This window comes from Bombus bifarius, unplaced genomic scaffold, assembly GCF_011952205.1.
Source record: "Bombus bifarius isolate JDL3187 unplaced genomic scaffold, Bbif_JDL3187 scf7180000008247, whole genome shotgun sequence".
Taxonomy (NCBI): domain Eukaryota; kingdom Metazoa; phylum Arthropoda; class Insecta; order Hymenoptera; family Apidae; genus Bombus; species Bombus bifarius.
In genome coordinates, this window is record NW_022884540.1 from 168,987 (window position 1) to 181,100 (window position 12,114).

General features: G+C 32.1%; 1 protein-coding gene across 4 annotated transcripts in view; it reads right to left on the minus strand.

Annotated features, from left to right (window-relative positions):
- The window catches only part of LOC117211831 (paired box protein Pax-6-like), a 151,571-nt gene that overhangs the window by 62,858 nt on the left and 76,599 nt on the right, over positions 1-12,114 (minus strand). For all 4 annotated transcript variants that reach the window (XM_033456075.1, XM_033456076.1, XM_033456074.1 and 1 more), the window contains exons 5-6: positions 7,570-7,760; positions 6,504-6,613 (exon numbers count right to left, since the gene is read on the minus strand). In XM_033456075.1, coding sequence (XP_033311966.1) covers positions 6,504-6,613; positions 7,570-7,760 — 301 coding nt within the window. The remainder of the gene's footprint in view (positions 1-6,503; positions 6,614-7,569; positions 7,761-12,114) is intronic.

Consider the following 12,114-nt stretch of genomic DNA (forward strand, 5'->3'; position numbering starts at 1 on the left):
TGCTCTCAGTACACCCTGGGTTTGCTAGCGTACCAGGACGGCCATTATATTGTTTTACCTCTGTATCTCAACCAGAGATCAACCATGGAGAACTCTGAATACTTACCTCTCACCGGTGAGAATGATGATGGTTTCTGACGATGGAACGAATCACTGGGGACTAGGAGTATGTAGAAGAACGAATGTTGGCAGTAGACCGCGAATGTTTATGCAAATTTATATCTTTATGAAGATGATTGAAAACGTGGAATCTAGGTAGAAGGTTGTCTTCCCTATTAAATATGATAGCGAGCACTGCATATGTTTTAGATATTTAAATTTCTCATAAAAAAGTGCATAAAAATCTGCAGTCTAGTTGCGAATAAAGTCAACAGTGAGCAGGTTGGCTCTGATTGGTTATGTGTGAAGAGACACAAATGGGGTTACATTTTGAAGAATTCGATGGAAAGGAAACGTTAATGGGATACCAAAATTGCATTTTCATTTTTGGTAATTAAGGTTTTGGTGTGTTTGCGCGAAAGATTGTTCGAAGTTGTTGGTGTTTGTATGGAGTTGTTTGTGAAGGTGATTTTAATGAGAATGACCTAGATTTTTCTATGGTCTCTACAAAAGCTATATATTTTAACATTCAGTTAAAACAACAATAAATTACACTGTTCGCCAACGTGTCAATTTAGATTTTGAAAAAGTTCTGAATTTGTCAATTCAATGATGCTGAAACATTCAATGATACGTTACCCATCGTAACAATATCCATGTGGGTTACAATATCCACTAAAATATCATTATTAAAATATCATTATCATATCCATCAAAATATGAACTTGCATTCTAAAAGTCCGAAAAATTCAACAATTTCTCTATTAAATGCCAAACTAAACGACTATATTACGACACAGTTGGTGTCTTCTTCGCAACCATCCATCACGTCTGTGAAGGTTCGCCATCTCGGCAACGTTGGCGTCGGTATTGGCGGGGTGTCTGCTGAGGCTGATTCACAATGCATCCCCGAGTTGCATTGTGCCGTTGCACGAGACACGAGACACGGTACGGGACGAGACGAGACGCGGCAGCAGCAGCGGCATGCAGAAGAATTCTATGAGAGCGGGTGGCGAGAAAGGAGAGGAAGCCAGAATAAAACTGGAGAGAAGAGAAAAAGAGAGGACGACGGCGACGCCAGAAACGATGAACAAGAGAGGCCAAGAAAGAAAGGAGACAAGGGTGCAAAGAGACTCCGTGCTCGATCGAAACGAAAGGGGTTCGGGTCGTATAGGCATTGTTTTTTCACCTCTCGGGTCCCGTACTACGAGGCGAACGGCAGGGGAATGAAAAAGAAGAAATAGAACGAAAGGGAGAAGGAAAGAGAACACGAGTTCTGAATGCCATACCAGAATTTCAATATCTCTGACATGTCGCTCACGCGATCGCGGCCGCGTTCTCATTTCAATTGGAAAAACTGATTTCGTAGATCGATCATGATTTTCTCGGATGATGATATGATGATCAATGGTAGATATGCATACGTACACAGCCTCGTTTATAAATAGGCTCTGGATATTCATATGTGTTAAATATGTAAGAAACATATGATTTGTGTGAAAACCACTGGAAAAAGATATGATAAGTACATTCCTTTTAATTTTCTGATTTTGATGCCGTTTTATATGACTGAACAATAGTGTTTTAACATGATGTACTTGAAAAACATCCTTGTAAATATATGCATTAAGTATATAATAATTTAAAAAGAAATTTAGTAGTAGTGTTTTGAAAAATGCTAATAACAAAGATGTTATAATCATATAAATTCGAACATAATGGAAAGAATTAAAAAAAAAAAAAATAATATTAGAATCTAGACTAGCAGTTACATTATAGGAAATTCCTATATACAGTTACTTGTATTCTTTTACATCCACGATAGTTAACGTTTTCCTTATTTCTTAGTTTCTTAGATTCTAATATATCGTATTTCATCCTACTAACTGAAATTATCTACTTTAATTACAAAGGATATCTTAAATAATGAGAAGAAATATTTTTTTAAATACTTATATATACATATTATGTAAAAGTTCCTCAATTTTTTAACAGTTATATAGAACAAACCAGGGATTTCAAAATGCAACCCGATTCTGTACAATTTTCTTGTCTAAGATTGAAACGTTTGAAGATTCGTCAGTTTTCAGAAGCAGTGAGGAACTGATGTTAAAGGATCGGCGCTATGATTGCAGGATAATGTGCTTTCGCTTTGCTCTCGCGGCACGGGGTGCCAGTTGTCGTTTCTGTTTGGCCCGAGGCGATTTCCGCCTCTTGGAATCGGTCGTTGTTGAAACACTATGCAAAAACAGAGAAGAGAAAACCTCGAAGGACGAGGACGAACCGATAGAATCTCAAACAGACGGATACAGATAGGAAAATAGAGGCGTAAGTTGAAAGAGAAAGCAGAGAGAAACAACCCTCCTGACACAAGTTATCCTATAAACGACGGCAAGCCCGCAGCTACGTGGAGATAATCCGGCCCCCGGGGTCCGCGTGTGGTTGAGTGCTCGCAACAGTTACCATATTTGATTGTATCCCTTCTATCCTGCTGGAATACAAAATAATAACGCGTTCTGTGTAGAATCGAAGGGCTCGATTAACAACGCTTTGCGAAGAGGACGATTTCGGACCAGGAGTTTGCGATGATGATGAATGGTGAAGAATTGTATGTACAGTTGCACATGAAAGTATTTGTACATTCGTAGAAATCTTTTATGAATATATTACATAGTTAGTAATAAAAGTATGTATATACCACTTAATAATAATAAAATATAAGATATCGTAGTAAAAACGTTAGTTCTATTCTTTCGACGTATTAAGAGACATATTGTTAAAATGTAACACGATTGCATTTACTCTTCCTTTCGTTAACAAAAAACAAATTACAATATTTAAAATACGATATTAAATACATTATATACACGTGTTACATGAAATCATAAAAATAATAGAATTAATATTATATTAATATCTTGTAGGTCTCCCCTATGTAAAGATCTACTAATGCCTATGTAAATATCTATTAATGTTTATTTATTAAAAATAATTAATTAAAATTATATCTAAACTGCTATCTCCTTAGCGTTGAATTAAAGGTTTTGTAATTTCTAAATGTTAATTCTTTTAATTTCAATTTAGAACTTTATTAATAATGATTATACCGATATGTATGTACAAATAGCTTTGTAACTTTTCTGGAAAATGATACAGGTATACAGAATTCGACTTTTCCATTTCCTGTCTGTGTTATGCAAAACGTTTTGAAAATTTTGAACGTTTTGAAGGATGGTATCGCCTTTATGAACTGTTTGTTTGTTGGAACAAGAAGTGGTTTCGTTTTTAGCTCTCTTGAACTATATTTCTGCTTGGTTTACAATTTTTCTGAATTTTCAAGTTGCTGCATATCCCTTATAAGTAATAAATAAATATAGATCAATCATCATCATCAACAAATCATAAACAAATACTACTTCATATTACTTAGTAATATTTCTTAGTTATGATCGCGTAACGATAATATTAATAAATCACTAAAACGATGATAACCATGATAGTGACATATCTTTTCGAAGATTTTCGAAGATGAAGAAATAGATCTCAACATGTAGAAAACAACTGATAGACCAATTACATTGGCACCTTTCGAAGGAAACTCTGGAATAAAAGTTATGATAAAATTTGAAAAACGTGTAACATATATCATAAATTTACTTTCTTCTTGGAGTTCTATTTGAACATATTTTTAAAGAGCCTAAGAGATATTGCTATCAAATAGAGAACAAATATAGAAAATTATCAAAGTCAATTAAGTGGACGGATATTATGGCACTGGAAAGGAATCTGCAATAGTACTAAGTCTTAATATTCAGTGGCGTCGTTTTTAACACTTACTATACGTTTAAGGTAACTATTCATACTGTATAATAATTTTTACTAAATACGAGGTTGCAATAAATATCTTGTAATTTCCATATATTTTCAGATCGCGTCTAATTTTTGCTAATATGTAATCATGGCAATCGCTTCTCACAATAATGTTAATGAAATTTCAAAATGTATTACATAATATATGCAATTATATGCATAAGTGATTTATCTATGGTAAGTGTATGAATACTTTTGCGAACCGCTGTATGCGATGCTCTGCCAATTGCAATAAACAATGCGAGGTATAGAAATAACTTTTCTTATAACATAACTTTCCGTAGGCGCGATATTTCATCGGCTCACCATAAATACTTTAAAAACAGCCTCACGTATGAATCAAACTTACCCATACGTTGGTTTTTTGCTGCTTGTGACACCGTTCGCCACCCTGGCGTTGGAAAACGATCGGCCAAAAGAAATCGCGCGTTTGATATGCCGCCAAAGGGATACGCGTGCACGCTCATGTGCCATGAAAGAGAGGCAAACAAGGGGGATGAAGAGGGGTTAGTTCAACGAGTGCATGAGAGAGAAAGAGAGAATATTCCGTCGGTTGAGTTACAATTTCGTGTGGGTTGGACGGTCGACTGCAACCACGCTTCCCACCCCCCATCCAACCCCCGTGTAACCCCTTCGTCTGTGTCCTTCTCGTTTCGCTTAAACGTAACAATTATTACCGGAAAAGCGCTGCACACGCATGCGGCAAACCGCGGGGCCCGCCGACGGAATTACATTGATATTAGTATCGTTTCAGCCAGCAGATTAATTAATTAAAACGCGCCGCCTCTTCCCCCTATTCTCGAAACCACTCCCTCACGTGTACCCCTCCCTTGTCTGGATTTCTCACCGCTGGCCACTTTTACATATGTGTGAAGGTGTATTGTATTTTAGTGTGTGTATGCGTGTGTATGAATGTTTGAAGATTTTGGATAGGTTTGTGGTGGATGTAAGAGTGAAGGTGTACTGGCAAGTATGGATTGTTTTAGAAATTCTGTTTGATGTTGGGCTGGTTTGTACCTTTTTGGAGTTTTGGGTTTAGGATTATTTATTAATTTCAATGTTTCCTTTTGAAAGGGCGTACTTTTAGAGTGTATACTGGAAAGCTTGTATTACTTTAGAAATTTTGGCTTAGTTTATATTTTTAGTTTTGGGTTTGGGTTTAGGGTTGTTTGTTGATTTTAATACTTTTCTGTTCTAGACTTTAAGACAGTTGATACATGGGGCTGGACTACTGATTACACATAGACTGTATAGATGTTTATGAGTTTGCTATAATTTTAAAGATGAATAATATATATACATAAGATGCATATGTATGCATGAACATAAAATATAGGAAGAAAGAATATTCTATTTACATCTCATATGTTCAGTTATGTTCATCAAAATGTGAATTTTTATAAACATGGGCAGTCAATTTGTAACTATCGCGGCACTTCAATCGATTTATAATAACGGTACACGAATCTTACCCAAGTTTATAAATTAATGCGAAATTGATGACTGGAAGTAGCATCTACCAGTATCTTCCTATGGAATCAGCAGATTCTACATTAATCTGCATTTAAATTAGATATAATTTATATAATATAATGCATTAAAATCATACGAGATTCATGAATGTATGTACTACTTTTGATGTAATTCCTCAAATATTTAGACGGTTGTAAGTGCTAAAAAGCAATTTTAATAATTGTAATAATCACGTAGAATAAAATACCTGATTGAAAATTAATCATTAAAAATAAACAAGTTTCTATTTAGATATTTTTAAGTTACGATTTATATCAAATCGATGCAATATCTATATTTAGAAGAAGAAACTTTAGTTTTCTAAAAAGTGTAGAAAAAGACGCAGCATATATTTTGTTTATTATTACACGATAAATGAGAATAATAGTTTATATATTTGATGTAGTGTGGAATGCAGAAATAACGCTTTCATTCGTTATTAATAGATAATGATCATTTTTAATCGTTTGTTTTTAATCGTTTATTATATTTAATCGTTCATTACTTTAAACATAAATGTTTAATTTTAGAATTTGAAGTGTTGAGCAGTCCTAACACTATTTATTACGTATAGTTATTATTGGTCTTACATATTGATAATTAGTGTCAAGTAAAGAATACATAAAGTTTCTGTGACAGAACTATTCGTGGCCCCTATTAAACGATTATTTGATTATAATGTTAATTATATTTGATTAGAGTAATCAGAAAGATTTAACATAATAGAAAAATGTTAAGACCAAGTTCCGTAAGACTTCAATTTTTAATAATACCTTGTTAATCTTCAATCTTATTTAATAGGACGTCATTTTATATCGTATATTCATATGTATTTTATGTTAATTATGTATATTTTTGAACACATCAATTTCTGACACGCATTCTATATTGTCGCAGTATCACTGACTATATTTTCAAATAGAATATTGATAAAAATGAAGACTGGAAGACAGGTGAAATGTAGCGAAACGTGTAAATATCTTAATTTAAATAAAGTATTTATTAGTATTAATTTCTCTTACCTTTCTTTGCATGCAGGATATCCGCAGGATCCGGCGGCAAAGCTGTACAATGACTTGGACTCAAGCTGGGCTGCAGGGATGGAAACGGACTGCCAGCACCAGATGGATACCTAATGTGAAATAAAATTTTAAAATAGAGAGATTATGGCCTTTGCGCTTTTTCAACTGAATTATGCTCTCATTTCTTTAGAACAATTGCCTAATTTTGATAATTTTCAATGTAAAACTATAAAGATTACGAAACTTTCTAAGATCAAACAAATTTTGTAAAAGGGAAAAATTTTAAATAATGGAATAATATTGAATCGAAAACTACCAACAATTTTTAGTAAAGAGAATAATATTGTACTGAAAACTATCAAAGATCATGTTATTGATACATAGATAAGGATTGTGTTATTAAAAAAATTCTAAACGAGATTTAAAGTATGATGTAAGGAATTAAGTAATAGTTTTTAAATAATATAATTTCTTTTGCTTTACTGGTTGAGTTAATGTATATTATATCGGAAAAGTTTTTATAAAATGTCTATCTCTACGCATATTTGTGAAGATACAAGAAAGGATATAAAATCTTACATTTAAGGATAGATTTTTATATCAATTTCTATTATCGTGGTATTTAAAAAAGGATACTAACAGTAAAATTACTTCTATGAGAAAGTTATTCTTTTAAAAATCTTGACATTTCGATTCTTGATACTTCTGATATAGTTATTTTATATACTATTACTTTTTATTATATTATTTCATCTTCAGAGAATGAATACATGAAAGTAATATAACTATCGTGTCATCGTTTGTAATTGTATTATCAAGCGATTTTAATTGTTTAGTCTGTTTTATCATTACGTACGTTAACTTTTTATTTATATTGTATTTCATATATCGTTTAAAATTTAATAAAGAATCTCTTATCAAATTTTTTATATTTCTACATGAAAATTGGCAAATTAAAAAATTATCTTTCTTTACAACTTTTTCAGTTCTCATAAATTACTATACATAGTTTCATAATGGTTTTATAGAGAAAAATGATACAATGATAAAGGGAAGAATAAGATACCATGGATTGGGCCTCGGCCAGCCTGTGGTTTGCCCATTCAGTAGCCTCAATTTGTCGTAAACGCTCTCAGCTGGGCTACCAGCACCAACTCCAACACCAACAGCAGCCACCCCTTGCTGCTGCTGTTGCTGCTGTTGCCGTTGCTCCTTCTGTGCTGCTAAATTTCTCAGTACCCTATTTATAGATGACACCTAAAATTAGAAATAGAATAAGAGGAATTAATTATAATTAATTGTAACTATAATCTACGTCTTAATTACAATCATTATAATTTATATTTTTATTAACATTCAACGTATTTTTAAATATATACATACGTTTTAATTTAAAGAACGTATGCTTGGAAAGTATGCTTTTACCTATCAGTAGAAAATTAATTATTATTGTCAATCATTCACAGAATGGGTACCTAACTTATTATCCCTGTATATATTCGATATAAATTACTACATTAATCATTTCACGTAAAATTTATTCAAAATTAATCATATTACAAATACATATTGTTCGTTTAAAAATATTTGAAATGTGGTTAATTTTGCATAAATTTTATATGAAATGATCAGTACTAGTTATTGTTTAATATAAATAAAGATGAAAAACTATTTATTCTGTTTCATATTATACAATATTATAATCTTGTATTATAATCCATTATAATCACAATATTATAATGAGATTAATTGAGATTTTTAGATCTGAATATTTACTGATTGAACATTTCTATAACTTATGATACGAAACGAAATATTTAAAACGGTTAATATAATAGTATCTATTTAAAGAATGAAAATATTAGAAATTTTTATATACAATATAGACTTATTTTTTTAAATATTTTTAAAGTTATATTGTGATATATTTTCTTCATAACTGTTATTTTACATTCATTACAAGAAGATGTAGTAAATACAATTTTTATCATACCATTTGTTTCAGAAATCCAAAAGTTATAAATCTAGAACCTTAAATACAGTCTTGTATAGATTTCCCATATATTATATTCGTATTATAGGTTTATTATGAGCTCTTGTGAGATCTAATTATGTACATATTATGTAATTGAGATTTCCTTCAGACAAACCCTACAAAACGAGCTACACATCATGAGCCATGGGACATGCAGATAGAGGAACTCAGAAAAGAAACTTCCATCGCTCGTTTATTTCGAATCACGTTTATCCGTACAATATCAGTTTCGAGGGACGTCTTTAATAGATTGCGCATTGGTTGAAGAGGCATCGGATTTATTATAAACACGAAACATACCGGTTCAACCGAGTTAAACCATCGAGATAGAGAAAGATGAGAGGAGTTCGGGGGGTGCGCTTCTGCCCGATGAAATGCGATGAGAGCGGTAATTAAAACGATGCGGTGAGCGGCTTGTGCTCCACGAGGGAGTTAATTACCTCCGGCTTCAATTATATCCGTCTCGCGTCACTCCAAGGGGACTTTGGCTTCTGCCAACCTAAGTACGCACTCGCGCGTCTGCGGCGCGAAACACGTGCACGCGGTCGCCTACACGCGCGATGCTACTTCCGTCGATCGACGTGTAGCACGAGAGACCTGGAGCCTGCTGTAATTTCTGAGTCTTCGTTGGAATTAAGCGGAATTTCGTGAGACCTTTGCGAGATACGACGGGAGAGGTCGAACTGGCGATTGAGTTTCGGGCGTTGATATTAGACCTTATGTTGAGATAAGCAAGTCGTATTCACTATATGTATATTAAGTATGTATGTAAAAAACCCTAAATTTAAGAAACGTTAAGACGTTCCGAACGATGCGACGTGATTCTTACCTAAATAATTACAGAGAATTCTGGCGCGAGAATAGGAATTTCTGCTCAATGGTGTTTGAGCGGCTTTGGTTTGCGAATCTTGTTTCGTAAAGTAACAGTAGCGTAACTGGCTTATTTTGCACCAAATAAACTCCTACACTGCTTATCCCTTTCTAATCTTTTTGGAGAAAGGCAAAACATTAACATCTCAATTCTTTTAGACTGTGTTTAAGCTGATGGATACAGGGGCTGTCTCTGTAACCTTGTGAAATGAAACGTTTGATTTAAAGAAATAGGTTTCCGTAATTTTTTTAGTTGATACCATATATTTGTTTATATCCAGATACGCTAAGGTATTTGTGTCTGAAAATGATTAGTTTAAAACATATTCCTTTCTTAATTTCATCAAATTTAATATGTGAAGGACAAGGAAAACATAAACACAAGGGTACTGTTCTGTGTCTCGCATTGACTACCATATATGAAATTTTACAAAATGTAAAGGACAAGACTGAGGGAGAGAGAGAAATGAACTATCAGGAAATTACTAAACCATGTTTAGCATCTTGGAATCACACAGAGTGTGTCATTTTAAATTATCTACAAATGATTTGTTATATGAAGTTTATTTTGTGTTTTATAAATAATAATTGTACCTAACATCTAGCCTTGTAATTCGAAAAAGTATTGAAGTATATGAGTTAGGCTTGGATTAGGTTTTATATTTTTCGTGTTATAAGAGATTAGCTATAATATATTTATTATCTAATTTATTTCTCCGCATTAGTTTTCGTTTTATAAGTATTTTTGACATACTATTTCAGAATATATAGTATAGGATATGTAATTCTAAGGTGTCAGATACCGCGAATGTTTTCTAAACATATTAGAAATATTAAATAATTGTTAGCGAAAGTAGATTGCATTGACTTGTATTTTACGATGAGTTCTATTTATTGCAAATGTTTCTTATGAATTATTTGTTTATATGTAGGATAATTTCCTGATATTAGTGGAATTGCGTAATATCGATAGAAATTTCTATCAACAGCATTGCACACATAAATACACGCAGTCTTAATTAAAGTAATTTGTATGGTTTTTACACTTCGTAAATATTTTTAATTATTAGTCGTAGGTCCTTTAATTATCATATTATTTTGTAGTTTAGTTATATTTCTGTTTTAATATATCTTTTTCAGCAATTAACGCGAAGAGTTAAGAGAAAAGAGAAACAGAAAGGAAATAAGCGAACAATGTATTTTTGTAAATACTTATTAGAACTTTTGTTAGATATTTATAGGACTTTTGTTCCATATAATATTTTTTACATAGTTGTATGTAAATAGAGTTCATTGATGAAAAAATATTTTTTATGATCAGTTTATCTTGCGAGTGTTTCAGTCTATAAAAATATTGTAAAGACATATTTTATAAAAATATTAATTCCTAATAAATTTAACTTAAATTGTATTGTTTAAAGTAAATAATAATGTTATTTAAAATTTTATTGTCTGAATTTTGAAACAACACTGGGCACTCCATATTTGAATCATAGTCTAAAAAGTCTATCCTCAACTCAATTACTTTCTTTACTTAAAATAGAATTATAAATTTACTTTATCTTTCAATTACAAAGAAACAATTACCTATTCTTCTAAATTAGTTTTTTATACAGGTGTTGCAGTACGGTGCAAAATTATAAAACACTTGGTCTATTTTCCATTCTTACGATTTCTACCCAGACATAGAAGTGAAAATCTGTCGTTTATTCATAATATTAATGAATTCATTTAAAAGAAAAAGAAGTAATGGGTCGACGAAATGTTAGATAAGAATGAAGTCGGCTGAATCGTGCTGTTGCAGCTAGAAAAATATACGATTTACAGAATTATATACATATAAAGTATCTATATAATGTGTTACATTTTCCTCTTTTGTATATATATACGAAATATGCTAACACGTAAAGTAACTTATAATTTTGTCAAATATTGTACATAACAAATCTGACCCTCACACATTTTCAGTACACTCGTTATCGTTCCTGTTAGCCACATATATACGCATTTGATACGATTAAAACATATTTTTAAAAAATTGTGTACCAAATAAACGCAAGCATAATTTCGAAAACGATATTTGGCATTAATGATTGAAGTATACACGTATCGAAGAATATCCAGACTGCCTCCATTCCCCTTGGTTGTCGTATCTTTTATTTATTCTCTGGCCGACGTGAGCTGCTTTCGTCGGTTCTGTCACTTACAGCTCGTATAAATCCCAGCCAAGTCGTAAAAGAATTCCCACGAACTAAAGCGGTACGTTCTTCTGCTGCCGATAGTTTCGCAATTCATTTCCCAGACGTGTATTTTCTTCCATGCGTCGCCCGCTATTCGCGCGATAACGTTAACGTAAAGTTCTTGTGGTCTCATATAAAACATTTTGGTCCTCCATTTTTAACAATTAAATATTTATTAGTAAGCCGTGAGTATTTATGCGCACTAAATATGCAAGAAACGTGTGATATTTAACATAATAAATTAATAATTTCATGTTCAACACAATATATGAATATTAAATATTAAGTATTAAGTACAAGTTTATGTAAGCAAATACCTTTACATAGATATATTTTTTCAATATCCGTAATTTTATTCCAACTATTTTTAATATATATCGACCAAAATGTCTACATAGGTACAAATAGTCTGCGGACATAAAATATGTAAATTGTAAATTTATATGTTTATGAATATAATTAAAAA